Genomic DNA, 27539 nt, shown 5'->3' with positions numbered 1-27539 from the left:
AACCATTTGGAACAGAGAGTGAAAGATTCCTCTTGCAAGAGTAGCTTAGAGCCTCCAGAAAGATTTTTCCTCACCAAAACCTTATTATCTCAATTATTTTTTTTAAATTTGGGGACATTTAGCTTTGAAAAAAAACCCAAATTAAAGTTGAAGAGCAGCAAAGTAAATCTAGGAGTTGTAAAGGGTGTTCTCCAATTCAATCCACTGTCACCACCTTTCTGAAGGCACTTTCAGCTTCACTTTCAACTGAAGACGGAATCTGCATTTGGGTTTCTCCCAAACTAACATCATGGATAATTTGCTTCATATACTCAAAAACCACTTTCTAAAGCCCATCTAAAGGGACTAAAATTAATTCTTCACATTAGTGAACTAACTGAAACATAAAACATTATGGCAATTCTAAAGTGGTAGTTATTTCATCGCCTCATAAGGACTCTCTTCTAGAGAAATTGTATTTTAGAAACCAAAAGCTTAGTTTTTCAGAGGCAGGGTGACTGAACAAACAGTAATATCTAGGACTTCAATCTGTGGAGGGGAATGTAGAAGCAACCAGCTGAAGTACCAGTGAGTAAACAAGTAGAATCCTAATTAAACATCTCCCCTTTCTGTGCTTACCAGGAAGCTCTTGCTGAGAGAACACCCAGCTTGGCTACTGGCAGAGAAAAGGCATTTTCAACACTCAAGCAATTCACTCCTCAAACTTCTCATGACCTGGACTTTAATCCTGCAAATTTAGGACCAGTGCTGTGTTTGGGAACAGCATTCTACACAATACATTAGAAGGTTCACTTTTGAAGCTGGTAAAATATCCAACTGTTTCCCCATTGCCATGAAATCCATTCCTTTGCATCCAAAGCAGTTGTGCTGGCAGAGCTGTGGGGTGTGAGCTGTCAGGACACATCTCTGCTTCCCTGACACAGGACACAGCCTCTGAACTCCTTGGGTTTCCCTGGAGTGACTCCTGCCCTGGCCAGGGCTGGTACCAACCCCCTGCACAGGAAGCTGTTATTGAGGGGCACAACTGCACAAACCAACGTCCTGCTCCTGTTCTCAGGGCTCCCACATTCTGCTCCATATAGCCATATTCTGCTCCCACAGAAACAGCTCCAGAGGGGGGATCTTACAAACAACACCAAAGCAGAGCATAAAGCAGTCTGGATTCATGTTTATTGAAGCCAGTAATTAAAGACGTCCTCGTTTTGCCAGCACTAGAAAGCAAAGTTCCACATGACTGCACCTGGTTAAAGCCATACAACTGGACTAAGGTTTGTTCATACATTTGCAGTCCTAATTGTAAGTTGGAAAAAAAAACCCAATAAACTTAGTATACAGGACAGTGAACTTTCATTTACAGCATGTATATTGTTAAGTTCACGATGTACAGAGCAGTCACTTCCAACGTAGTTAAATTAAATAAAATACGAAATTCTGTTCAGTTTAAACAGTTTTTTTTTAAAATGCCAATAAAAAAAAGTGCAAACTTAAAATCAAGCAGCATAATCACAGCATTTTTATGGAGGGCCAATCTTTAAACTTTTCTATTTGCTTCAAGTTGAATGCTTTCATCTTTTGTTTTCATAGTTTAAACATGAACAGTAGATGCAGTCACTATAATGCATATAAATATAGGCATATAATAGTTTAAACAGTCTACCATACAAGTGTATCTGCAAATAAAATGAAGTTTCACTTGAAAATGTAAAGGCTGTTTGCATTTGGCCTTTGGTTCCAATGCTTGAAGATACCAGAATAACAACTGTGCAGCTCACCAAAGCCCACAGACCTTGGCAACCACAGGATGCTACATTACTTACAACTCTCTTCAGTAAACTAGGAGCATTCACTTGCAATTAGAAACTGGAAATCTGGTTCTCTTTTGTCTTTCTGCAAAGCTGGTAAGTTATACATCAACAGTTTTGATCCATTTTAGTATATTTAACACTTTTATAGATCTGGAAAGTACTTCAATTTTAAGTTTTAGCCATACTGCTAGAAAAGTGCTTATCAGGTTAGACGACAAAAAAGGCAGTTTCAGACTGAAGTTTTCAAACTGTATCCCATTCCAATCACACACTTTTTCCATTTTCCTGTCCAATTTGTGATGGTTTGGTCTCCAATCTCAGCTCTCAGTGTCAGGAGGACAGTGTGTAATCACTTCTGGTGTGGTAACTTGCAACTGGCACCTGTTAGACCAGCAAGTACATCCACATCCCCAGCCCCAGGCTTAGTGTAACTGTGATCTAGACAGCTGTGTAACTTCAGGTCATACCGTTTATTACAAAAGTAAAAAAAAGAAAAAAAAAGAAAAATATAGTATTTTCAACAAAAAAAACTGGCACAAGTAACATACTCATGTTAATGTTTGTAAGAGGCAAGTAAATACTCTTAGCTTCCTAGGTGTTTAGACAGACTTACATGAACAGCCTCTTGATGTCACACCGGATTTGAGGTTAACACCCAGCACTGTGTTAGTGGTCAGTCTAGTTCTGTATATTTAAGTAACAATATATATTAGGGAAGTTATATCCAGACATTGGATTTAGTACAACAAGTTCATATCAATAAAAAGTAAACTCTGTATAAATCAAATTGTGGTTTTTCCCTTCAGCATTAAGAGCACAGCATATGCTTGGTATCTCTAATTTCTGGTAGTGTGTCCATGTAAAACAAGCATACTGTGTATAAAATCAAAGTGCCATTTCAGTAACCAGAGCAGTTTGTTTGCTTTGACAGAATGATGGTTTGTGTGACCATGGACAGAGCTCTGTTACAGCAACAGGGACACCCCCAGCCCATCTTTCCAAATGAAATGCTACATGAAAGAAAACAGAAACCCACCTCTTCAGCACGTCTGTCCCTACACATTCCTCCTTTCCAGGTTACCGTCACGACTGGAGTTGGCTGCACCTGCAGCACACCTGGTTGGAACTAGGGCCTTGAAAGTTTTTTTTAAAAACCTTCAGAGGTGTAAGGCAGGAATCAAATTTAGCTTGGTAGCTAAGATTTAGTTACAAAAAAAAGTAAGAAAAAAAAAATGACTGAGAGTGTTCTGTAGCACATTTCATTATGGGAAAATGATCCGTCACCCACCATTCTTCATAGGCTTGCCTCTTGGCATAAAAAAAGGCAGAAGCTATCAGAAAACAGGATTTAAAATTAAATACAAACTGCCAAACTACTGTTTTTAAAATAAAACCAAACAGTGACTGTTTGTACTACAGTGCACAATAAGTTCAAGCACCTTCTAAAGACACATCACACACTGTGCCAGGCACTTGGATCTAAACAAGTTTAGTTTCTCCCTTTGTTAGCTACACCAGAAAGGGCATCCACACTCTTAAGACTTCTTTAAAAACTAAAACAAGATTTATAACAAGAATAAATTCCCATGGTTCTTAGTGTTTGGCCTGGAATTCTCCAATGTAAAGTAGTCTTTTAAAAACAGTGACTATTTACCCCGTGTGAAACACAGGATTTAACAACATTGCTCCTCTCCAGTCAATCCAACATTCTGGTTTCTCACTGTCCCAATTCCTTTGCCCCTTACAGGGTCCATCCCCTACCTAGGCTTCTTTCACCTAATTAATGCTGTTGCACCACCACCCCCACCACTCCAAGAATACAATGCATTTGCAAACATACAAGTAGCCAATTCCAGTAACTCTGAAAGAAGGTTTCATTGCTCTTCCTTGCCTCGTGTGCAGTCAGTAGTACTTTAAAAAGAATTCTCCATTTTGCTTCTCTGTGTTCTTCACAACAGGAAATGCAGCTGCACCTGCTTTACCTCCAAACCAAAAGAATTGCCCTATATAAACTCTAAATGGTTATCTTATACAGAGGGATTTTATATGCAAACTTCCTGAATGTGCACTTTTGACTGGGACAAGGCAATGATGGAGTAAGCTCATTTCCCCTGCCCCAAGAAAACTGATAGCATCTGCCATAGCAGAAAATTCCTGGTCTTATCAGATCACTATACATAGTTATTTGGTCATTTACAGATGCATTTGTGACGTGCTATCAAGCTTCATTCTCTGCTGGAGGAGAGTTTGTTGTTACCATGGGGTCTGGCTTCCGAGTGATCCTGTCCAGCTCCTCCTGAGCATTTGCCAAAACTGTCTTTTGTCCTAAAAAGAAAATGGTTAGAGCAGTCAACTTTTAGTTAAATGTTTTAACCAATACGTAAAGTTTTCATAAAAATCACTTTTATATGACAAGATATTGCTTATTTCTCGTTATTTTGGCACCTCCCCAAGACATGGCACAATACAGGGTGTTGCCTGTGTAAAGACTGATAAATACTAAGGTTTAAGTCACTTTAAAAAGAGATGAAATGCTGAATTCTACAGCAGCATAAAGCACAGAAATACCTGTGATATGTTTTATAGCAAATAACATTTTAAAAATAACCATATTTAGGATTTTCCATAAAACCTAACCATACACAATTCTATTATTAGCACTGACAGCAAGGACTTTATTTAAACCCAAGTTTTACCCATAAGGTATGTGGGACACCTGCTACCAAAAAATCACCTTTAGTTGCACTTGTACTTGCTGCACTTTAAGTATTAAACAACTAACAGGAAGAACTCCCCCCTTAAAAAAGGGGACATGAATTGCATATTCATGTAGTATCTCCAAGCAGTCATTTCAAAGGACTTCTTCAATTGGAAACAGACCCTCTGAAGCATTTCATGGAAAGGCATATCTTACATTTTTATACTGGACTCCAAACTTTTGAACAATTCCCTAACTGAACCATCAGCTTCCTTCTATCATTCTGAAAATTATAAACCCACAGACAAATTCATCACTGAAATTGGAACAATACATCCTAATGTGTGGAGCATACAAGCATTTAAGATTAAAAAGCTATATTTTTAGACAAAAAGTAGATTATATAACCATGTACAGCTTCCTTACATAGCCAAAGAATTTAACAAGCATCTGTTTTCCAGCTCAAATGTGTGTGAAATATTAGGTGGATTTTTTCCAGGGTACATGCTGAAAACATTAAGAAGGCAAGATTTGACTGTTAGAGATTTAAGTGTTTTTTCCAAAGTACAAAGACATAACCAAGTTAAAAGGGTACCTTTCTTCACTATGAAGGTTTTAGACTTAAGCACTATTTATAAGCCATAGCACTCTTAACAGCACCTATTCAGAGTAGGAGTATTTCAACAGAATTTAAGAATTAGTGCATCAACTATAACAGAACTTAAAATGCAAAACACTTTCATGGAGACTAATGGTACCTTGGAGTTAAAAAATCCTAAACCCTAAGACAATACAACCCACACAAAATTCTTGCTTAAACAAAAGTAGATCTAAAAAACTGGAGGGTTTTTTTTACGCTGGATGAACTGGATCCTGAAGCCTCCCAAAATCTCACCAAGCAGCTGTGTCCTGAAATCCCTCAGCCTGGGCAGGAAGAGCATTCCAAGCTGTTCAGGGATAACCCCACCCACCCCTTCACCACCACTGCAGGGTTCCACCTTTCCCAGAGGAGGAACACAAGGAGCTGTTCCTAAGCCAATAAAAATTGCCCTCAGTTCTGGATCAGTGATACTGAACCTGGCTTCCAGGTTCCCCACAGATCTGTCAGGGATGGTGAAGGCCTTGGGCAGTCAGATGTGTCCTGCACAGTTCCAAGTTTCCCTTGCTGGGTCAGAGTGAGAGCAGACAAGCCCAGCTCTTTACAGGAATGCAGGCAGAAGGCAACCTTAGAATTTGCAAGAATCTTCTTGTGAATATAAATGAAACCTTATTAAGTCTAGAACACAATGTGAAGCAAAATAATCCACCACAGAAACTACCAGTTGAAGTTCTTTGAAATATCACGGTCTAGACATCAAAGAGAGACAGCCCAGAAATATAAAGGCAAACAAGAGGCTCGAGGAATTCCACAGCATGAAAAATGGACGTGACACTGCAGCATCTGCCCAGATAAGAGAGTTCTCTCAGGTAAGGATTAACAGAGCAGAGACCAATCCATCATTAGGCTGACCAGGATGCTGAGATCCACAATGTCTCTCTCATCCTGTGACAGAATCTCAACATTTCACCCTCAGGATATTCATAGCTACGAGAGAAACAGATGGTCTCTTTAAAGCTAAATATTTTTGTCATCAACTTTCTGAAAACCTAGGACTCTTTAAACAGTTCAGACATTTAAAATGCCTACAAAGACAGTTCTAGCACATTTACTCACACAGAGGGTGCTGCTGTAAATAAGGCTTTCTCCAAGATATTCTCCTCAGCTCCTCCACAGGAGAACAAGTGATGACCAGCTGTTCATAAACCCAACGGGAGCTTTCAGATCCCAGCACCAGGAGCCCTTACCTCCTCAGGAAAGTTAAATCTCCCACTAGTTCCACATCAGGTGTGAGCACAGCAGCTGAGAGGGAACAGGCACACTGGGGGGTGAAAGCCTCTGCTCTGTTCCCAAAGTCAGGGATGAGCGTGAGCTGCCAACTTGATGCAGCCAAGAAAAGCCAACTGAGACCTTGAGATCACTCAGAGTCCTTCCACCCAAGCAAGAGAACTGCTGCACCAGTTAGATCTACAGTGAGATGTTTCTGGAGTGCTGCATGCCACGTGCTAATCACTCATGTTCAAGGGAAGATAAGCCAGTGATGGGAACTAAGGAAGGACAAACTAATAAGGAAAACAGCTCAGCCTCTAGCAGAAGACTAATTTGGCTAATTTAGTCTCTAACAAACCCAAGACAGTTAAGACAGGATGCATGACTGCTGTCTCTAGATGTTTCAGGAGATAAATGACCTATTTAAATTAGAAGTTAATGCTGACACAAGGGGGAAAAAAAAGTAAATAAAAAGGGCACACAAAGCCATTTATTATCTTTAAAAACTCCTGGAAGGCACATGATGTTCTAGAAGACTGAAAGAGGAAAGAGTATAGCCTAAGACAGACTAGTTAGTTTTTACTCTAGTGATTTTTCTAGAAATTGCAATTAAGTTGTAGGTGCTTATAAACAGCACAACAATCAACATGGATCTATTACCAACAAGTTTTGTCAAGCCACCCAAGTTTTTTTCTATGACAGGTAACAGGTCCTGTGGAGAAGGGAGAAGTGGTTGATATCACATCTCACATAACCTTCATATAAATAAACTAGAAAAAAACAGCCTTGGTATTTCAGAGGAATCATGTATTCTAATTCATAAAATTACCCATCAGTTATCCACAGTATTGGTCAATACTTTTGTTATCAACCTACCCTGTCCAACTGTTGAAGATATTGGATATCAGGTAAGCAGCATGAAGGGACAACAAAGGATTTTGAAAGACAGGATTGGAGGAAAGAAGTTATTTATATAAATTATGAAAGTTGTGCATAATGATAGAGTGGCAAACAACGATTAAGCAAACATACAACCCTTTGAAACACTGAGGTAATCTGAGACAGACTGGAAAGGACTTTTGAGACAGACTGCCCAGGAGGCAGTCTAAAGTGGCTGAGTTGTTACAGAAAATCCTGATGAGTATGACAGAGATGACAAACCCCAGTGGCACAGAGATGTCTGAACAGCAGCACAGTCTGCAGCACACAGGAAGGGCTCCTGCTCAGGGCTGACAGAGCCCTGTCTGACACCACCCTCATCCCTGAGCACCAAAACAAAAGGGCACCTGAGCACAGGCCAGGGAGAACTGGCAGAGCCATAAAAACACATCCTGTAACCAGGTCTGGTTCTGTAGCCCAGACAAAAGTCACAGGCAAAGGGGAACAGCTCTCAAATGCTGCCAAGACAAAGGGGTCACACTGATCTCCAGCTCCACTCAAACAGGACAAGCAGTATTGGGATGAAGAAACACTGACTGTACAAGAGGGAAAAAAAAGCTATTAAGTACTGGAATAAGCTTCCTGGAGACATGACATCACGGCTTTTATTTCAGAGTTTGTTTGCTTTTTAATCACTAGCCAGGCACTCCCCAACATCTGATTTTGCTTCAGATAAAAAACATAGATGGAATAATACAAAACATTTCTAATTCTATTTCTATGAAACCAGTTAATTTGACACTGTGGTCAGTAGCAACACAAGGCTGCCTTTGAAGAAGCAGGGGACACCTTTCAGTGTTTAACTGAAGAGGGCACTCTGGATTAGGAAAGAATTAGTGAAGTATTTTTATAACACAGATGCAATAATATTATGTAAATAATATATAATACAAAAAATTATTGTTATATTTAAATTTATTTATTATAATAAAGACAAAATTTCAGAATTCATAATGCTAAAACAAAACACTCAACCCTCCCCACCTGACTGGCTCTAAGTCAAATTCTAGCCATCTTTGAGCTTTCAGAGCATGGAATGTCATATACAACCTTTCCCAACTAAAAAAAAAATTAAAAAAATTTAAAAAAAAAAATCCTTATTTCCCCTCTGCAGGAATACTTTTGGTTCCAATACCCACAGTCCAGCTGCTCTGGGTCTCTGACTGACACACCATCAGTGTGGCTGGCATCAAATATTTTTCATTTCCAGTTCAGATTGTCTGAGCCTTACATTTCCCTCTCAGCAGGAGGAACTGTGGGCTTGGCATCACCATTACAGTTTACATCATTTCCCCAGCCTGAGGTCCATCAGTAATTTAGTAGTGAAAGAACTCTGGAAGGAAAGCTCCTGAACACTCCCTGTGATGCAACACCAGTACTGAAAAGAAACAGTTAAATAATCAAAGTAGGACATTTCTAGTTTCAGGTGGAATAACCATGTATTTTACACCACTGAGGTCTGTAGAGGTACCAAGTGTTCTGACAGGTTTCTTTTATATTCCCCTAAATTGGTGCAATGACTTATCCCCACATATCTCATCCAGTGCAGTCCCAGGCATGTACACAGACTGAATCCACCTGATCAGTGTTATCAGCTGTGTTAGGTCACAACAAATACTGAATAATTCATGAGAGAATAACTTCAAGCTGTCATAAGAATTCATTTCAACTTGAACTCTGGAGAGATTTCAATAGTTTCACTGCTAACTCCAGTCCAAATCCAACAAACTGCGTCTCCTTCAAGCAATAGTAAAGTGTCAAGGAAGGCAGGAATTCTCTAGCTGAAAACGAAATTATCACTTTTTGAGTATGATCAAGACTCAAATGTTATTGATATCCCAGCAGTACAACTTCACTCAAAGGTTTGAGTCATAAGAGGCTCAAGAGAAGCCCTGGAGTTGTGATGTTGCAGTAGTTTAGTTCTTTGGCCCTGTCAAGGTCTGTCACTTGACTGACCAGTGTAAAAGGTACACCCAGTTAGAGCAATGGGGGCCAAATAAAATATTATAAATCTGCAAAACGAGCTGCAATAACAAGTGCAATACCTGATTTCTTGGCTGTGCTTTGCACTCCTCCAGCACCAGGACTTCCAGGAGAGCCAGTCTTTTTGCTCAAGAGACTGTTAAAGAAACTAGCCAAGACACCTTCACTTGCAGCATTGTCTAAATAAAAACCAAATAAGTTTATATCACACAGAGCACTCAGAGCTGGTAAATGACAGCACTTATTTTTATATACATATATACAACTCTCTTATTAATCAAGGAAATAAGCCTCAGATATGAGAGTCTGTCCTTGCTCAGTGTAAAGACACTGCTCCTTTGCATACTTTGGCAAAGTCAGAAATGACTGAAAACATGTTACCGCTTTTGGGGGGGGTCATCAAATTTTAATCTAAATATTTGTATGCTTTTGGGGTTCTCCCAAAATGTAGAAGCCAAGAACAAAAGTATTAAGAATGGCTGTGCAATTCAAACATTGACAAGCCTGTTAACAAACTGCACAGATGTTCCAGAGCAGCCTTTCATGCCACAGGACTTTCCATAAATCAGAACTTGGAAATCTAGCAATGCCACAGGACTCAGAAGTGCATTTTACCCCTGTAAGGGAGGTATTGCACCACAAAACCAAAAATCAACACTGGCCCTGCCAATGGAGACGAAAGAAAGCCCTCAATGACATGGAGCTGCATCCCAGGGCTGAGGCAGGGCAAGGTGTCACTGCCAAGGGACTTCATCTGCCCCAGAAAACGACATTCCAGAGAGGCTTTGGAGGAACAGCTTTCACTGTGGATTCCAGGATAAGTGATATGAAGTATAAACTAACAATCCAACTGATGCATATTACATATACATGGGCAACTGAAGGAAATCACAATATATTTGATCTCTGTCTGACTGTTTGGCAGGAACAGAACTCCAACTCAAGTCAGATAAATGACAAGAGAAGGAAAAAAAAAAATCAAACCTGAATTATGTCATAAATTAATTTCTGTTATTAACTAACTATACCATTAGTGAATAAATTCAGAAATATTTCTACAGAATCGGATTCTTTTTTTCAGGGAAGTAACACATGCTTAAAACAGTAAAATGCTTATTCATACTTTTAATATTTGGATCTGGTTTCTTAACTGATGTGATTGGTGAGGCACTGGGGACGTTGGCAGGACCAGCTCTGCCTTGAGTTCTTGGGGATCCTGCAGGGCCTCTTGCAGGAGATTCCTTAAAAAAAGTCCAAATCACACTAATTAGGGAACTTAAATGGATTAGTTATATGAAGCAAATGTAACATTACATACAAATGACTTTTTCAACCTTTATATTAGTGCTGCAGTGCTGCACACTGGAGAAAGAAAACAAACAGCCAAAACCCCTTTGGGGATGTGCCCCACTAAAAGAGAGGCTGAATCACTGTAGGAATATTTCAGGTCAATAATCATCAGATATTTCTACGTTTCCACAGTGAATTAGAATGAAGCAATTTATAAGCAACATTTTAAACTACTGCCTTATTATTTGCTTTCTGCAGTTTGGGGAGATTATGTAGGTTATATTTAAATTTAAAAAATGAACCTCTACAGATTAGAATCATTCCCTTTTCCCTAGAAGGAAACAAAACACCTCCCACTCTTTTCCTTGGATCTACTTACTGATGCTCTTGTAGGCGTTGCTGGCTGTTTGGCAAGGAATGACTGCAACAACAACACAATAAGAGTATTAAATACATTTCAGACAATAGAAAGGAATAAAATTGATTTTTTTGCCTGATATTTACAGGATTCCTCTTTGATATTTATATACTTCCCAGCTCTATCTCTAGAGGACTGAGCTACAATGAATAAATAAGCTTTGGTCCTTTGTCTTATACAGCCAGTCCAGAGCACTAAGCCAGAATCACAGACACCCCAGTCTGTAACCTCCAGGACATTTATAATCAAGAGGAAAGTATTAGTAGGCATTTAAACAATAGAGCAGTAAAGAAAAGAACAAGTTACTACATAGCCAAATTTGACACCTTGAAGTCTTTCATGCCTCTGGCTGGAAGAAAACTGCAATGTTCAGACGTTAGGTTTTAAAAGTATTTACATTGTACAGATCAATACAACTATGTGGTGAAATTCCAAATTGTCCTCTTCTGCCCTGACATGTAAATTATTCTGTTCTCAGCATATCATCCTTTCACCTTGCCAAGATAAGTGGCCATAATTTTTACTGTGAAAATACAGTCTTACTGCACAATTACATCTGAATTTGCACAGCTGAAAAACAGCTACCAAGTGATTTAAAGGAGAGATGAAAAACTGGAGGTAATAACCACAGAGAACTTAAAGTGAAATCTTATATAGTAAGGACTTATTTTTATTCTTCCATTCTTACCTGCTGCTTCATAAGAAACACTTGCTCATCTTCTGCTGCCAGCTCTTTGTCATGGACTAACTGTTGGACAAAACATTTTGTTATTAGAAGTAAAAACTGAAATTACTGTAACTTTTGTTTATGTTTTTGTGATCAAAAGGGAAGGGAGAGAGACAAATCTTTAAGACCATTCTTTCCATTTTTTTAACTCTTCTTTCACATTTAAAATAACAATATTAAAGAAATTGTCATTAAAAGAAAAAGAAGTAAGATTAAAAAATATTGGAGCAGCCTAACACTGCTGCCAGCCTGTGGGTAGAAAGATCCCAGAAAGATGAGCACTTGGTAAGTAGCCACCCCAGCATCTCTTCAAAGTCCTGAGGCCACCTTGCTTTGCCTTTACACTGTAACCTCAGTGCCTTGTGTGTACAGGGGGAAATTGCTGAGGTCCTAAAACAGAATTTGCCATTTTCTAGAAGTGTTTCTGCCCCACACGTGCAAAAATGGTATAATCTGAAATATAATATTTCTGGACTGCTTTTCATTCAATAAGGTGAATTTGATTGCAGTATTTTAAATAACTAGGTAATGAAAGCCTGATGTTTCACACGTTTGGATTTATAAAAAAAAAGTTGCATTTATATTTGGAGTTCTTCAATAGTAACAGTCATTAGCAGCCATTCAAGCCAACTGCACTTATTTGCTGGGGGGCAGGGAAGAGTTCACCCCTTTTTACCTTTCTTACAGGAGGTTTTACAATGAAGTCCTCATATGCATCTTCTGGTTTTACTGTTGTGAAGTTTTCATGCAAAATGGCAATTTTCTTCTCATTGTCCCAACCAGCAGGTCTACAAAAAGGAGGAAAGCTTTGCCTTTTCAGTCACAAAAAGCTCTTCTACAGAGACCATTTATTGACTGCCCTCTACTTAAATAAGGCCATTTTCTTACAGGTCAGTCCTCATTCTCAGCTGAATTCCAAAGGTATAATACCCTGAGTCAAGTAACCCAAGGAATATGCACTAAATTGTTTTTTCAACTGGGGATTTCACAAGACTGACACACGAAGCTTTTAAACACCACAAACCATTCAGGTTATTTTTATACACATGTCACATGAAGTGCTTAGGAAAACAACGTGAAGCCGTGCTGCCTGCACAAGTGACTTACATAAAAACTGCATCCTTTTCTACCACTAAGGCAGGTGTGGTAAACTGGAAACCGTATGTTTTATGTACAATGTACTTATACAGCAGGTCAAGGTTCTTTTCCTCCTTAACTGATGTATAAATCAAGGCAGCCCCATCTGAGTAGCTATTTAAGGAAAATTATGTAGGATACAGTTAATAAATTATAGTAATAATTTCAAAACAGGAGTTTATAGACTTACATATACTAGATTTAGTTTGGAGAAGTAGTTCAAGGCAAAACCTGGAGCCAGTTAATACTCAGGGAGAGGAAGGGGATATAACAGGACAAGACTCATGATGTTTTTCTTTGACATACACAAAAGCCATCCATCCTCCCAGGCACTTAACTTGGCAAGTCAAACACTGGAGAGACTGCTGAGACCTCAGGTTTACATGGAAATTGCAAATTCTGAGGGGAAAACCAAGAAAAACCACCTCACAAAATGTAAGACAAAGGAACAAAACCTCCAAATCCCATGCACAATTTAAAAACTGTAAACAATTTTATACATCTCTCAATATTTTCAAACCAACACACACTACACACTAATCTTGAAGTGCAATTTCTTGCATTAACTTTATGTGCACTTTAACATTAAAACATATTTTCTTGCTTCCAAATTACAGCAAATCTCTTGAGCACAGGAAGGATACACTGTAAGCAGAACCTCCGGATGTGTGACTGGATGAAGTCAAAGTGTTCTTCCCTGTAGTCGTGCTCCTTCTCTAGTACACTCACTGCATCACACTGGGAGGGAAACAAAACCAGAAAAAACAATCATTTCATCCCAGCACATCTCAAAATATCATCTTTAATATTACACACACATCACATTTACTTTGAGCCTTTGGTTTTGAAATGCCACCGATAAATCCAAAGATAAAATAAATTGTGTTACTATTAATCCAGAATTCATTCTGCATGCCTGTAGGAAGCATGCCTTCTAAAAGAAAAGGAATTAAACTTTTCCATTGTAGCCAACAGAAGGAAGAACTCACTTTTGTACACACCACCAGCACAGGAATCCCCAGGTTGTGGGTCAGCACATTTTCTCCAAGGGGCAAAGAAACGTGTTCATCCTCCTGGCCAGAAGAAGGGCCTCTCCTCTGTGGTGATCCCTGGTAGCCTTCTTCAGGTTCTACATACTCTTGAAACTCCTTTATGACTATAAAGAGAGAGATCTTAGGGTACAACAAAGGAAGGAGGTTTTTTTAAACCATAATTAATCTCAATTTTTTTAAATTTTTGTACTAGGTGAGAACTGAATGCATGTTAAGCCCTGTTGCCCCTTCAAACACAACAATCCTCCTCCATCAAAACTGACAGCAAACTAAATCAGGTGGAATTTGGAGCCATTACAAATAATCAAAATGAGCTGCAAGAGCTGTAGTATGTACAAACGCACATTCCTCAATGTTTCATTAGGGGCAGTTGACAAAAGAAAACATAAATGTAGTTTAGCAACACAGTCTCTGCTCAGTGCAATTTGTACCTATTTTGGCAGAAGGAGTGATGAAAACGTAAATGTACCCAGAGAACACGAAGCTGAAACAGACATTTTTTCTTATAAAGTCATTACTTAAGTTTCTATTACTCTGCATTTCTGTTGCAGGCAGACAGTGCTAGAAATATAAACCCTACACTGCACAAAAACAGACCCAAGGACATCTACAGGTTAGCTCAGAGACTCAGCTGTGCTCTGGAAAACTCCAGTGGGGTCCAGGGGAAACCAGGTGCTTTCTAGGTTTTCAATTTTAATTTTATGGCAACAATGAGTGTCCCAATAATATTGAATACTATCAAATCCTGCAGCACCTAAGGAACAGTATTAACACCAATCTGGAAATGCACTGTGACCCCACACATGCTTTATCACAACTGGGCTGCAATTTACAGCTTTAATGCCCTTTTCCAGGGTGAAAGCCCCAGAGCAGCTAAATCTGTGCAAATCAGAAAAACACTCCTGTTCAAAGCTGCACAATCTACAGTTTTTAGCTGAAATATAAAGTTGTGTGATTCTTGTGGAAAAGAAGAGAGCTCTAGTCCAGAGAAAAGCTTAAAACCTCAAACTACATACAGACCATAAGACTTCCAATCACCAATTCAATATAACCCACTGTCCAAGGAAATTAAAAACAATGGTCTGCAGTTGATTTTAAAGGTGGGGAGGCAGTGCCTTCTGGTGGAGAGAGAACAGCAGTGCTCAGAGAGATGCTTCCCTCCAGGACTGCTTCACCCTCAGCAAAGGCAGATCACAATTCCACTGTACATTCTGCACATTCCAGGTGGGTACTGCCTATCTCACCAAAAGCAAATTCATTCCAGCACACTTAATAGAAAAGGGCTTTAAGTACTTACTTACTTTTATTAACTTTACTATTATTCAGACTCTTTCTACCTCAGAATAGAAAAATCCTATTGAAGAGAAGTGTATCACAGCAGTTTAAGTCACCATTTATCACTCCCACAATGGTTCAGATAAGCCCCTCTGACTTAGTCATATGTAAAAGAATATTTGACAGTACTGCTCTCAATTTACTACAGCACTGTAATCAGACAATATTCATTTCCCAGGTTTTGTTCATATCAAAGCAAAAAAAAAATCTTTTCTTTACTCAGATACTTGGTAGCATAAACCCCTTCAAATTTGGGAAATAAAAGCCTCTCCTGAAAACAGTAAGACTTGACAACATAATACAAAACATTATTCAAGATGTCCTGAGAATTTTCCTAATTTAAACAGTAGAAATGTCAGAAGTCTGATGGAAAATCCTCAGGGATTTCTGCTGAATGGGATTGAAATCACAGTCCTAGAGAGCCAAGACTTCCAACTCCTCCCTCTCCCCAAGACAGGGGTACCAAACCACAGCCACACCAGAGCAGCCACCAAGGCCATCCCTCACTCTGGGTGACCCACACATGGAGGGGGAAAAACCTTCCCCGTGGAGCTGAAGTGTTGTGTGGATTGCTAATAACACCCATGGACTGGCACTGACCCCTGACAGAGACTGAGAAATGGAACCCACCCCTCAGCTTTAGTCCACAAGGGCATCTGCTGATGCTCTGAACAAATACCTACCAGAATTAAAGGGTAAAAGCCATAGCAAGAACCTCCAACTACTGCACCTTGAACATAGGGAAACCACTTTAATCCAGAAACAAGTGGAAGTGGCTGTCAGCAACAGGCTTTTAAACACTTCAAGACTTTAATTCAACCTCCATTCCCTTTCAAAATTTAGTCCAAGCAGACCTGTACCCCCAGTGCTGTCAAACATTGCACTCTAAGCAGTTAATAAAGCAGCTCACTGCAGTTGAAGTGTTTCTCTGACACTCAGCAATTTAATACTTTATCCAGGCCTCCCATTTTAGGAGGATTCCATTTCTCACTTGATCTCCACCCTCAAGCTTTTAATGGACAAATTTCCTTGTGTGCCCAAACAACTTGTACAATCTTTTCTTTTCCCTTTTCTCTAGCAGGCTGTGAAGATTTGCTCCTCCACATAATGCATATTAAGGAATTCTGTGGGGTATGGAAAGTAACTCTTTATTAAGAAGTAGGAGACAGTGACTTTGGTTTAAGGTTTCTGAACAGGAAATACACATAAGATGATGCCCATAAAATAGGAAGCCAGAAAAGCAACTGTTCATCTGACAAATCAGTAACATTTTGCTCCTTATCAGCACTAGGAATGAAAAAACTATCCCCAGGTGATGGTATTCCATTGAAATCACACTGACTGATCTACCAAACTCGTGGCTTATCCAGGCTTTTAGAGTTTTAGAGTTTTACATTTAACACAGCAAATGAAAGCAAGGTTCCAGCAACCTGTTTTACTCTCCTGTTACTGCTTATTTAGCCAAGGTACTGCAAGGTGACTCCAACAGAACAGCTGAACACTCCTGACATGCAATCACTGGAAGCACCACCAGAAAGCACCCACAATTATTCTTGGGTTTGATCAGATCCTCAGGCCTGGAGTACTGATTAACTGCAACAAGGAAATGGAAGCAAACACTCCAACTTACTTAATTAGGTAGATCCTAAAGGCCCTGAATAGGAGTATAAGAAAAATGCAGAATATTTTTCTGAGACAACCATTCCCTATTTACACCCTAGTAAATAGTTTCAAAATCAATTCACACACCTTTTAGCTTTTTTGTGCCCCGTCTTTACTGATCATAAATTTTAGTCTTGTGAAAAGAATTCCTAGGCAAAAGATGCCTGGGCAACCTAAGTTTCTTTTATCTTAGGAAATCTTTCAGCTGTATGTCAGACCAAAAAAAGGTAAACAGTCTGAAACTGAGTAGTATCCCCTTCAAGCTAAATTAATTTTCAGAAAAATATGTTATTGTGTTTCAATTCTTTAGCTTCAAATGCTCCAGAGGACATCAGTATAATCACCATTTTACAAGTACACCTCCTTTCTGCAGTTCTGGATTCTTGACAGTTGTCTTTTCTGCTTTGCTGTCTTAAATAGGAAGGCAAAATTTACATATTCCCTGAAATAATTAATCAAATGTGTGATATTTAAATAATGATTTATCATAACTGAGCTTGGATTAAATTAGAATATTTGACATTATGTATGTGAATTCACATTAGCTTTTAGCAAGGAACTTCCAGAGCAGCTCAGTGACAGGAGTGCAGACAGACTCTTGGTACATCCTGGACAATTCCATTCCTTTCAAGGCAGCCTGTTGTTTCCACCTGTGTCCTGCTCCCATTCTGGAAGCTCTAACTCAAAAGGGAAGTTCCTCATATTCCAGAAGGCCAAGAGTCAGTATCTCCAAGAGCAAACACAGGACCAAGGGCTGGGTGGAGAAAGGTCCCACAACCCCTGAGAGCAAAGCCAAGCAGTCCAAAGTCCAGCTCCATGGAGAACTGGGAACCAACAAAAGAGTTTCTGGAAGCTCTTCAGACCGTGGCAGTGGAGAAGGAACAACCCAGCAGCAGTTTGGGATAATCCTGGACAGCATTTCTCCAGGGTCAACCAGAACTGTGGTGTAAGAGCCAAGGAAAGCTCTGCAGCCACTCAGCTGGGCCACAAAGGCTGCAGGGGCAGGAGGGAGAGAACATGGCTCTGCTGAAGGCAGGAAACACCTCCAGCCACGTGGTGTCCTGGTGCAGGGGGTTTACTGGGGTGGATTCAGCACATCCCACCTCTCTGTACTCTGTTCCTGTGCTCTGGCTGCCTGCTCTGCACAGGCACTTTAGTAGCCTGGTTTTTACATATCTGGGCTATTGCACCACAGTGATTGTCCATGTTCTCAGGGGCAGTTTTCCTCAGGAAGCACAGGCAGCAGCATTTCAGCAAGGAGCACTTTGCTGGTGTAGCTTCGTGGATGGCCAGGAGTGCCCGGGCCTGAGCACTGCCACAGGTACCACGGGCTGGGAGGGGAACTGCCAGGATGGCCAAAGCTCTGGGCACACACAAGTGTCCTGCACAGTGCCTGGGAACAGGAGCAGGATGGAAATTTGGGCACATCAGGGCCCTGAGTGACTGAGGTGCTGACACAGCCCAAAATCAGGGGATGGCAGCAGAGTTCTGCCCGTGGGGAACTCAGCACCTCCCAACCCTGCCTGTGCTTCCACTCCACCAGGGCACAAAAGAAACCAGAGTTCCTACAGTATTTTGGATATCTCTAAGATGCTGCTATTGAAAAGTCTTCCAAGCTCCTCAGACGTGGCACTAAAGCTTTGCCATGGATGTAACTGGCTCCTGCACAGAGTGCACTCTTAGTGAAGGCTGAAACCCTTCTCAAAACTAAAATTTAAGTGCACAAACTCCACCTTTATCTGGATTTCCATAAGATTTGCTGTCCCAGAAAAGTGCAAGTTGACTTATGTTATATTTTGATACTAGAACTGCCTTTCCATTTCCCATTCCCCCAAAAAATCCCCCCCCCATAAAAACCCCAGAACTTTTTCCATTCAAAACTGTCATATTTTACTGTTTTCCCTAATATTAACCTGATGATCAAACCCAGGTGGTTTTAAGTTTAAACTCTAGCTGGTATGCTGTAGGCACAAGGCTTTTGGGAACATAATATTTAACATTCAGAAAGGATATCAGCTATACAAATACACCTGAAGGCTCACAGGCCAGAGATCACACTGATCCCTAAAGGGAACCTCAGGAATATACCAGACAGCATTTGCAAGGTTTACACACTCCAGCACAGAGAGCCAGCCCAGAACAAAAGCCTCAACCAGCAAGGATCAGCCTGAATCTGTACTTCACCTGAACAGTAATGCACGTTCCCAAGGGCTTTTCCACTGAAGGAATTTATTTTGGAGTAATTCAATAGGAAAACAGAAAAAATTCAAGAAACATTCAGAACTATTTTAGGGAAAAAAAGCAGCTGAAGGAAAGAATACTGCAGCAATGACTGCTTGCCAGTGCCAGGTTCTGTCCTGCCATGGATATGCCAGGAAAGAAGGTTAATTTATACAACATTCCTGAAGTCACAGGGTAGGAATGGCTGCAGTGAGAGCCAATTAGCTGGACCAGGGTCACAGTCTGAGCTCCGAGACAAACAAGGGCAAAGAGACCTTCTGGAAGACAAGCACAGTGTGGGAATGGACCTGGCTTGGATACCACAGGAAAGCAAACACCTCACCCCATTAATGAATTTTGTCACCATTTTTAAAGAAGAGAATCTGTCATTTTATGGAGTTAGTTTTTTAAAATTGCCCTTTCTAAAACCTAAATTATCAAAATCTCATTATTGCATGGGATATGGACCAATAATTCACCTGATGCTTTGTCAGCACAGCAAAACTGGAAGAGTTGTTCAAATAGAGTCTATATGAATTAGAGTTGCTGTGACAACTTCAAAGTCATTCCTATCCAACCCATTCTCAAAACACCAATCCAAAGAAATCTATCATTATAAAAGAAAGGAGCAGGAGCTAATAAGAAAAAGAACAAGAATACATGGATGTAAAGACTTACACTTCTGCTCCATGTGTCTCATCTCTTCTGGAGGAATCTTCATCTTATCAATGTGCTCTTGCAAGACACTGGCCCATTTCTGTAAAGACTCCATAACAGTCCAAGGTCTAGACATATCTGCCACAAACACTACGAGGGTGTCCTGCAGGGACTCTGCAGACACTGCAAACTTCAGCAGCCCTTTGTGGTACAAGTCTCCATCCAGGATCCAAACGTTACAGCGAGTGTGGTCTGAAAGGAGAAGGTGCAGTTGTAACTCAACAGTGGCCAAGGCCTGGCTTTGCTGGTCTAGGCTTAAACAGATGAGTGCATTAGTGTTAAATGGAAGGCCCAGCTTCCAGCAGCCTGTTTGTTTTTAAGACAGGTCCACATGTACATACCTACATTAGTCAGCAGATACTTTCACTTCTTGGTTCAGAATATTTTCCTTAAAAAAAATAACTCCTGTTCTTGGGCTTTTCCTAAGGAGAGCTGACACAACTGCTTTTAAATCCTGCACAAGAGGCCTGAATTTGAACCACGCAAGTGAAACCAGAGGACATGACACAAACTGTGGGGTTGAAGGGGGGACCTGCCTGAGGTGTCCCCCAGACACATGAGCTGGTTTAACACTCTGGAGACATCTCTCCCCAGAAATAAGCTGCAAACAAGATACAAGCAATAAGCAGCTTAGCTTTCTAGCACAGGAGTGGGAGGAGCAAACACAGGATAAACTTAAACCTACCCAACAAGGTTGTGCTCCTGCTCTTAATTCACACTGACTTAACTCTGGCTACTACTTGCAAGCTCCTCACAGGATGAGTACCAGAGAAATGACTTGGGATTTTAGCTTTTGTGTTTCTCCTCCAGGTGTTTTAATAGTGGCTGGACATTTTTTGTTCAAATGGGATCAGCTGGCATTTTACCCCAAAACAGAACTCTTGGCAAGAACACAAAAACTGAAAATGAAGTTTCATCCAGGAATGATGTATCAGATACTGTGAACAACCAGTTCTGTCCACATTAAAAAAAAAATTAAATTACTTTATCCTCAGAATTTTTCCTCTTGAAAAGGAACATTGTTTCTATCCATTTTTTGTTTCTATCTTCTACACTCTTCCTAGTACCCCTTCTTAAGTATTCTTCATACTCCACTATGCAGAGGGAACAGTGAGTCTCTCTTGCACCACATACGTGAATTCTTGAATAGACAGATCTGCAAACCAATCACTGTAGAACCCAGATTTTCAAAACAGCTACTGAGCTTCATGATTATGATGCCTCACTGTACTTCCCTGCCTTGAGTCTTTCAACTTCTCAAAATAAATCCAGTTACTGTGGCTATCATAACTTAATTCTAGGAAGCAATCCATCAGGATGCTCCTGGCTCCAGAAAAGAGCTTGATTAAGAAATCTGGAAGGAGAAGAGATTACAGACACATACATACTACCCCTTTAATCAGATCTTGGGTAAAATTCCTGAACAGCCAAGTTACATCAAGAAGCTGCACATGAGCAGCCTTCCTTTGGGATTTGTTCTGCTCCTACTTAAGCTCAGTTGGGCTGTCCTAAGACATTCCAACACCAGCCATCCCACAAACACAGCACAGCCACACTTTGAACTTACAGACCTTCTCACTCCCACCTGCACACCTCAGACTCACCCCTCAGAAAACAGCTGGGATAATCCCTGTGCATCCAAGAAATGCATATTCAGCACTCTTCCCCCTTCCTCCCCCCACTTCAGGACACATCCCACTGGTGTCCCACGGGATTCTCACAGCACTGGATGTTCACATGTAAAGCTGTCAAAGACCTCTGAAGATAGAAGGAGGGCCTGGTAAAAGTTTGGAAAACAGAAAGCAAGGTGGGGCACAATGTGAACCCATTTACACATTTCCCATCACACAACAGTAATGAAACATCTGGGCAGGACTGTTGCACTCTCCATTCTAGAAACCTCCTTTGTGCATTCCCAACACAGCAACCTGCCAGGGAATAAACACCCAGTGAGCCTTCTGGGAGCTAAGGCTATAAATAGACATGAACTGTGTCTGTGCACGACTGTCTCCTTGGAGCATGAATGAAACTTTTAAAAACATAACTAAGTCTGCCTACAGCTCACCAAAGTTTACAGCTCTGACCAGCACTTCGATGGATTCTCCTGTGGGGAGTGCTTGGATTGCAGAAAAGACTCTCACACCTTGGCAAGTAACAAAAATGAATAAATATCCTAATTCACAGCTTCTAAGTCACCCTTTATAGCCAGTATCTAAGGGTTTGTTTGCTAAACACCTTTGTCCCACTTCAGAATTTCATTTTTGCTTAATACCTGGAATGCAGACTGGAACTGGGACACAGGTGGAACTAGGAAGCATTTGGAACTATCACTCAAATGAAACCAATCTGCCAGGAAGACTGGAAGCCTGTCACTCACATTATAATGTACTTTAACAAAACGTAACACTGCATGAAAAGGAAAGGGTTTGCTCCTTTCTTACAGGAAATAGATATGTCTTGTGATTGACGTTTGCTAAAATATACAACACCCTTCAAAACACAGCACTGGTTGCTCACAGTTTGGCAAGGACTTGATGGCAAAGTCAGCTTTGTCAGCACCACATCAAGCTCCTGATTAGTAATGAATGACAACTGGGCCCTTCATAGTGGCCACGACAAGAGACACCAAAATAGAGCAAACCATTACCAGATCCTGTTGGAAAAGCAGGTGCTACTTATTACTGCTAAAATACATCTCTAAGTCCTGTCAATACCCCATTATCCCTTTAGTCATGAAAAAGATTTGCCAACTTGGATGAATTTTACTGTAGATGTTGGACTGTGTGAACTGCAACTGCATCTGCATTTATTCCAAAGGCACAATTAGATATCCCTTGTCCAAGCTGTGAAGAGAAGCAAAAAAGGAGAAAACTTTCAAAAGAACCACTTTAAAGATGTTGACAAAAAAGACAGTTTTCCCATTAGAAACCAGTGTACCAGCAAGACTTGATTCAATGTGGAACAACCAGTTCAACTGGAATATGCATAGGATATGAGTGAGGCCAGTCCAAACCTGAGGCAAAACTCAAGACTGCTTGATTCTGTTACAAGTAAGAATTCAACAGCAGAGTGGCTCAGCTTCCCTGGCACAGTCAGGACAGCTGGGTTGCATTTGCAATCTGAGGCAGCTCAGAAAGTCCTGTGGTGTTTGTAGTTTCCAGCTGACCCACCAGGCTGGCTGGCTCACTGCTCTGCTGCACATCCTCAGTGTAACTCTGCCCCATCACTGCAAGACATCCTGAAAGCTCCTCTACAAACACAGGGCCTTTAAGGAAATTATGCAGAGCTTCTCTTCTACCTCCTACGAATTCAGATTCTCAGTTCTCAAAAGCAGACTAACCAGCACAGACACAAAACATCTGTTCATCACAAAGACAGGCAAAAATTAAAACCGGCCCCACTCCCTGAGAAATTCCATTAACTGAGGGCTCTCAGGCCTGGGCTCCAAGTCAGAGAATATCCCAAGTTAACTTCCCAGCCAGTGCTGTAAGTGCTTTCCTCCAGATGGTGGTGGTGTATGCAGGAGCTGCCATATGCTCCAGGGATAATGTACCTGGGGATTTAGGAGAATGCTCTCTCTCAGGCACCTCCAAACCTCTGCTCAAACACATGCCTTGGGCAGAATTTGGGATGGTACCCCAGGAAAGAGACTTTTCAGGCAGAGATTCAATAGCAGACTTGGATTTTAAGTTCCCCTGAGCCCTGGGAAACTGAACCAGGAGCATGTCACACTGAACCAGGAGCACCTGACAGACCTGGAGCAGTTGGATGCCAACACAGGGGCCATGTGCATTTGGCCACCCATGCGACACCCAAAATGAGACAAACAGACTTAAAACACTTCCAGACTTAGGAGCAAAGATAAACTTACTCCCCATCCCTTCCTGTCTCCAACCTTCCCCAAAATAGGACTACTCTGATTATTAGACCAGCATTGGTCACTGCCCAGAAACCAGCAGGTGACAGGGAAAACCAAAAAGTTACTGCATGAGCCACAGGGGCCCTTCGAGAAAGAAGTGCTTTCTGTGCATTAGTTTAAATCCCTACAAGCTAAAAAGAACTTAATCCTTAGGGCAAAAGTAACTGTAAACTAAGATGTGCATCCAGCAATCTAGAGAAATTCTACTTCAAATGTAGGAGAAGTCAAGTTCAAATATCCCTTAAAGAGGAAGGGGGGAGTGATGGGATAAGAAACAACACAGATTTTCCTTAAGATTTCCAAAGGGAGGTGGGAAGTAGATAATGACTCAGCACTATGACTAAAATATTTCTCCTGGACAGAATATTATTCTTCATTTCAGAAGAGTGGAAGGCAAAGAGAGTAAACAAATCCTCTACCACTTAGGAAAGAAGCTGAGAAGATCATCTCATGCCACTACAGAGTTTCAGCCACCAGTGTTGATCTGACAGCCCTGGAAATCCTTGTGGTCTGGTCAGGGATAGGCTGGGGGATAATAAAATGCAGATACCCTCAACCCCCCCTATCTGGCAGTGAGCTCCTGAATGCCTGTCCTGAGTTTCCTCGTGGCTTCCAAGAATTGTGGGTCAATTATACAGCCTTTGTTCCCAAATCCATATCTGAGCATACACACATCTGAAGCACACAGAATTTAAAAACCAAATCTGAACCTGTCCTAGAGAAGGAAGAGTGTTATCTCAGCCTGCTGGGAGGTCCTGACCCACTTTGCTATTTATTTTGCTTGCGAGTGACACTAATGAGACAGAAAGGAAAAAGGGAGGTATTATTAGATCCTAACACATCCATTAGAAGGATGCATGAAGACCTGAATTCTCTCACTGAGTCTGCAAGTCAGTTAAAAAGGTCTCTTTTTTCCCCTGCTAGTGCTGCCTGAGTTCTCATGACAGGCCTCTCCTAATCACCCCAAACAGTTATCACTTTCAGATACTCAGGAATAGCCGCAAAATATTTCCAAAGTAGGGATACACTTGAGGTTTGATAGATAACACCAGGAAAAACAGCACAGCAAGCATTTTTCTACTTAGAATACCATCTCCTTTGAAGTTGCCAGAAGCCTGATGACACAGGCTGTCTTAACTGCTAATCACAGGGCTTTTTCCCCCTGAAGTGTTCACAGCGAGCTAAAGCAGGCTGTGCAGGAGGGAAGGCACTGACACCCAGACCCTGAAGGGGCCATGAATGGCTCAGCACTTCAAATTACAGCCCAAAAGATTTTTAGGAACTGCAAGATTAGGAGGCCACAGAAGACACAGGCAATGTACTCATCCTCTCACTGTGCCTAACTTAGTATCCAAAGAGTTTCCTGCCACATGAATGCAGGGCCCATCTCCATAACAACAGTCACATATGGCACTTCATCACTCCTGCAAGACTCAGTACATCTCCAGCTCCAAAATACCATTATAGGAGCTTCCTAGTCCACTTGTTTTCAGGAACAGGGATGAACCACCATCACTGCTTCCCTCTGCACTCAAAACTCGGAAGGAGCTCATGAATAGGGACTGTCATTCCCCTTTTTAAAGACAAACTAACCCAAGGAGTTGAGTCTCTGGCAGCTTGTCCAAAATGAGACAAGCAGAGGCACATTTAGGAGCAAAGATAACAAACTCAATCCTCATCTCTTCCTGTCTCCAAACTTCCCAAAAATAGGACTATTCTGATCATTAGACATGTTTTCTTGTCATTGTCTCCCTCCCATACAGCAGAGACAAGCAATGATCAACAGCAACAAAAAGACAAGGGGTAAAGAGATAAGCTCCAACTTGAGCAAAGGAAATACTAGTTCTAAGTTCTGTTCTTCACTCAATCAACTCTAACAAAACATCTGTTACAGTCAACCAAAACTCCACACACAGCCCCCACAAGAAAACACCCAGACCCTGAGCCCAGAAATCCACACCAGAATTCAGTTCTCAGGATGTATCACTTTCTTTCCACAGTAGCCACAGCAAATGACATTAGAGCTGCTACAAAGTCAACATCAGCAAAGGTATCTCCCCTCCCAGGGAATGGATCCCAGAGCTGCCCAAGGGGACCTTCTCCTCACACACAGGCCGAGCTGCCAGAAGGGCAGGAGGGGGAATTCACCCTGACTGTGGAACACATCTCACTGCACAGCCATGGATACAGCTGGTAAAACACACAGCACAACCCTGAAGCAGCTGCCTGGGTGGAACCCAAAACACACTCATGAGACCACAATCATTAACGTGGCATGTCAGCTACTTAATTACAGTAAAGAGATTACGTACTAAATGAACTTACCATCTCTGTCCTCATCGTGGATATTCAGATACAAGTATTCCAGTCCTCTGCCTTTCTTGCCATGCTCTGCTCCCTGTATTTTCGCCATGAGCGTGGTTTTACCTGAACCATCGTCACCTGTCAGTAAGTTTGTACAGGGAAAAAAAAGACACCTTCAGAATTACCTTTAACTTCGTAGAAAAGATTTATTCACAACTTAATTAATCAGAAGCATCACTGTACATTCCTGAATCACAGTTATTTGTTGTTCTCTTTCAAGTATTCCAGCTTATGCCATAACAATAAGAATGAAGCACTAACTTATTCTCTATTATTATTTGTTTAAATATGTTATAAATCTAACAGCGTAAATCAAAAAGAGAGTAAATCTAGTGAAGACCAGACCACAGATCAAATTACATAACCTAACTGTAACAAACCCATGTGTCAGTCTGTTCACATCGTTGCTTTAAACACGCCTGGTTCCTACAAATAAAATAACAACAAACCACCGCCCAAGTGCTCACATGTGTTACTTACCAAAAACGAGGATGTTCTTGCCCGATGGCAGCTTCGATCTGGACCGTGTGGAGACTTCGCTGAGGATAGAGGACCTGGAAAAGCAGGGAAAGGAGCCGCGTTACCCGGCACAGACCCAGCACAGAGCCCGCGGGCCCGGCTCGGCACATCCACTCCGGCCGGTGCCGACCGGCCGTGGGGCCACAGCCACAGAATCCACCGCACTTGAACACGCTGAAGGCGTGGCACCTTTTTGGGAAGGTTTTCTCAAACTGAGGAATTGCTCTGCTTTCTCAAATTGAGAAATCTCAAATTGATTTCTAATCCACGGGCAGCAGCGTCTGAAGTTGTTCTCCGTTATGACAGGCCACGTTACTACAGAACATCACTTTTCAGCTGCTGACTAACGCTCCCCGCAATCGGTGCTGCATTTCACACTGCTTTCAATGCGTTACGGAGATCATTTTCACCAGGGCGTTACTTCACTGTGTTCTAACAAAACACACGCGACAGCCTCGATTGGTGGGCCACTATCTCCCGGTCTGCCCGGACACCCAACCCGCATCAGGCGGCTCTCCGCCCCCGTCGCTCTGCCCGCCTCTCCGGGGCTCTGCTCCCTCACGCCGCGCCCCAGCTCGTATGCATCGCTGCAGGCGGCGGGCGCTGCAGGGCCCCGCTCTCCTCGCTCAAGGCTCGCCTGGCCTCCGCCCCGCCCCTTAAGCCACCGGCCCAGCGTCGGCGGGAGGCCGCGAGCCCCGCCCTACAACTGGAACCTTCCCCCCCTCGGAGCCCCGCCTCACCAAGCTTTGCCAATTCCGTCCTTTCCTCGTCGGCAGCTCGCCGCGTCTCGTGGCCGTCCTGCCCCCCCATGCTGCTGCTCCCGTCTCTGCCCACCCGGCGCCATCTTGGAGCCGCCGCCCAAAGAGTTGACTCCCACTGGTCGCCGG

The 27539-nt window shown here is 41.7% G+C and overlaps 1 protein-coding gene across 1 annotated transcript; it reads right to left on the bottom strand.

Moving 5' to 3' along the window:
* Positions 1 to 1148: 1148 nt before the first annotated feature.
* On the bottom strand, positions 1149 to 26735 carry DYNC1LI2 (dynein cytoplasmic 1 light intermediate chain 2). The gene is made up of 12 exons (XM_018086582.1): positions 26614 to 26735; positions 26095 to 26211; positions 19812 to 20042; positions 13854 to 14020; positions 13509 to 13602; positions 12835 to 12970; positions 12404 to 12515; positions 11689 to 11748; positions 10962 to 11003; positions 10416 to 10533; positions 9355 to 9471; positions 1149 to 4130 (listed from the first exon to the last, which is right to left on the bottom strand). Exons 2-12 carry the CDS (start codon positions 26180 to 26182, stop codon positions 4024 to 4026), a joined length of 1272 nt encoding a protein of 423 aa, XP_017942071.1. The 5' UTR covers positions 26183 to 26211; positions 26614 to 26735; the 3' UTR covers positions 1149 to 4023.
* Positions 26736 to 27539: the final 804 nt, after the last annotated feature.

Source organism: Manacus vitellinus, unplaced genomic scaffold, assembly GCF_001715985.3.
Source record: "Manacus vitellinus isolate BGI_N305 unplaced genomic scaffold, ASM171598v3 scaffold_10_pilon, whole genome shotgun sequence".
Classification (NCBI taxonomy): domain Eukaryota; kingdom Metazoa; phylum Chordata; class Aves; order Passeriformes; family Pipridae; genus Manacus; species Manacus vitellinus.
This window is presented reverse-complemented; position numbering and strand designations above follow the sequence as displayed.

What these genes read in the sequence shown, in the direction of transcription:
- DYNC1LI2 (XM_018086582.1), bottom strand. Translation starts at nt 26,182, where the DNA reads ATGGCGAAAATACAGGGAGCAGAGCATGGCAAGAAAGGCAGAGGACTG. An exon ending in GAAAAGGATGCAGTTTTTAT is followed by an intron (nt 12,516 to 12,834) that starts GTAAGTCACTTG and finishes TCCTTTTTGTAG; the next exon opens with ACCTGCTGGTTGGGACAATG. An exon ending in TGTTTCTTATGAAGCAGCAG is followed by an intron (nt 11,004 to 11,688) that starts GTAAGAATGGAA and finishes TTGTTGTTGCAG; the next exon opens with TCATTCCTTGCCAAACAGCC.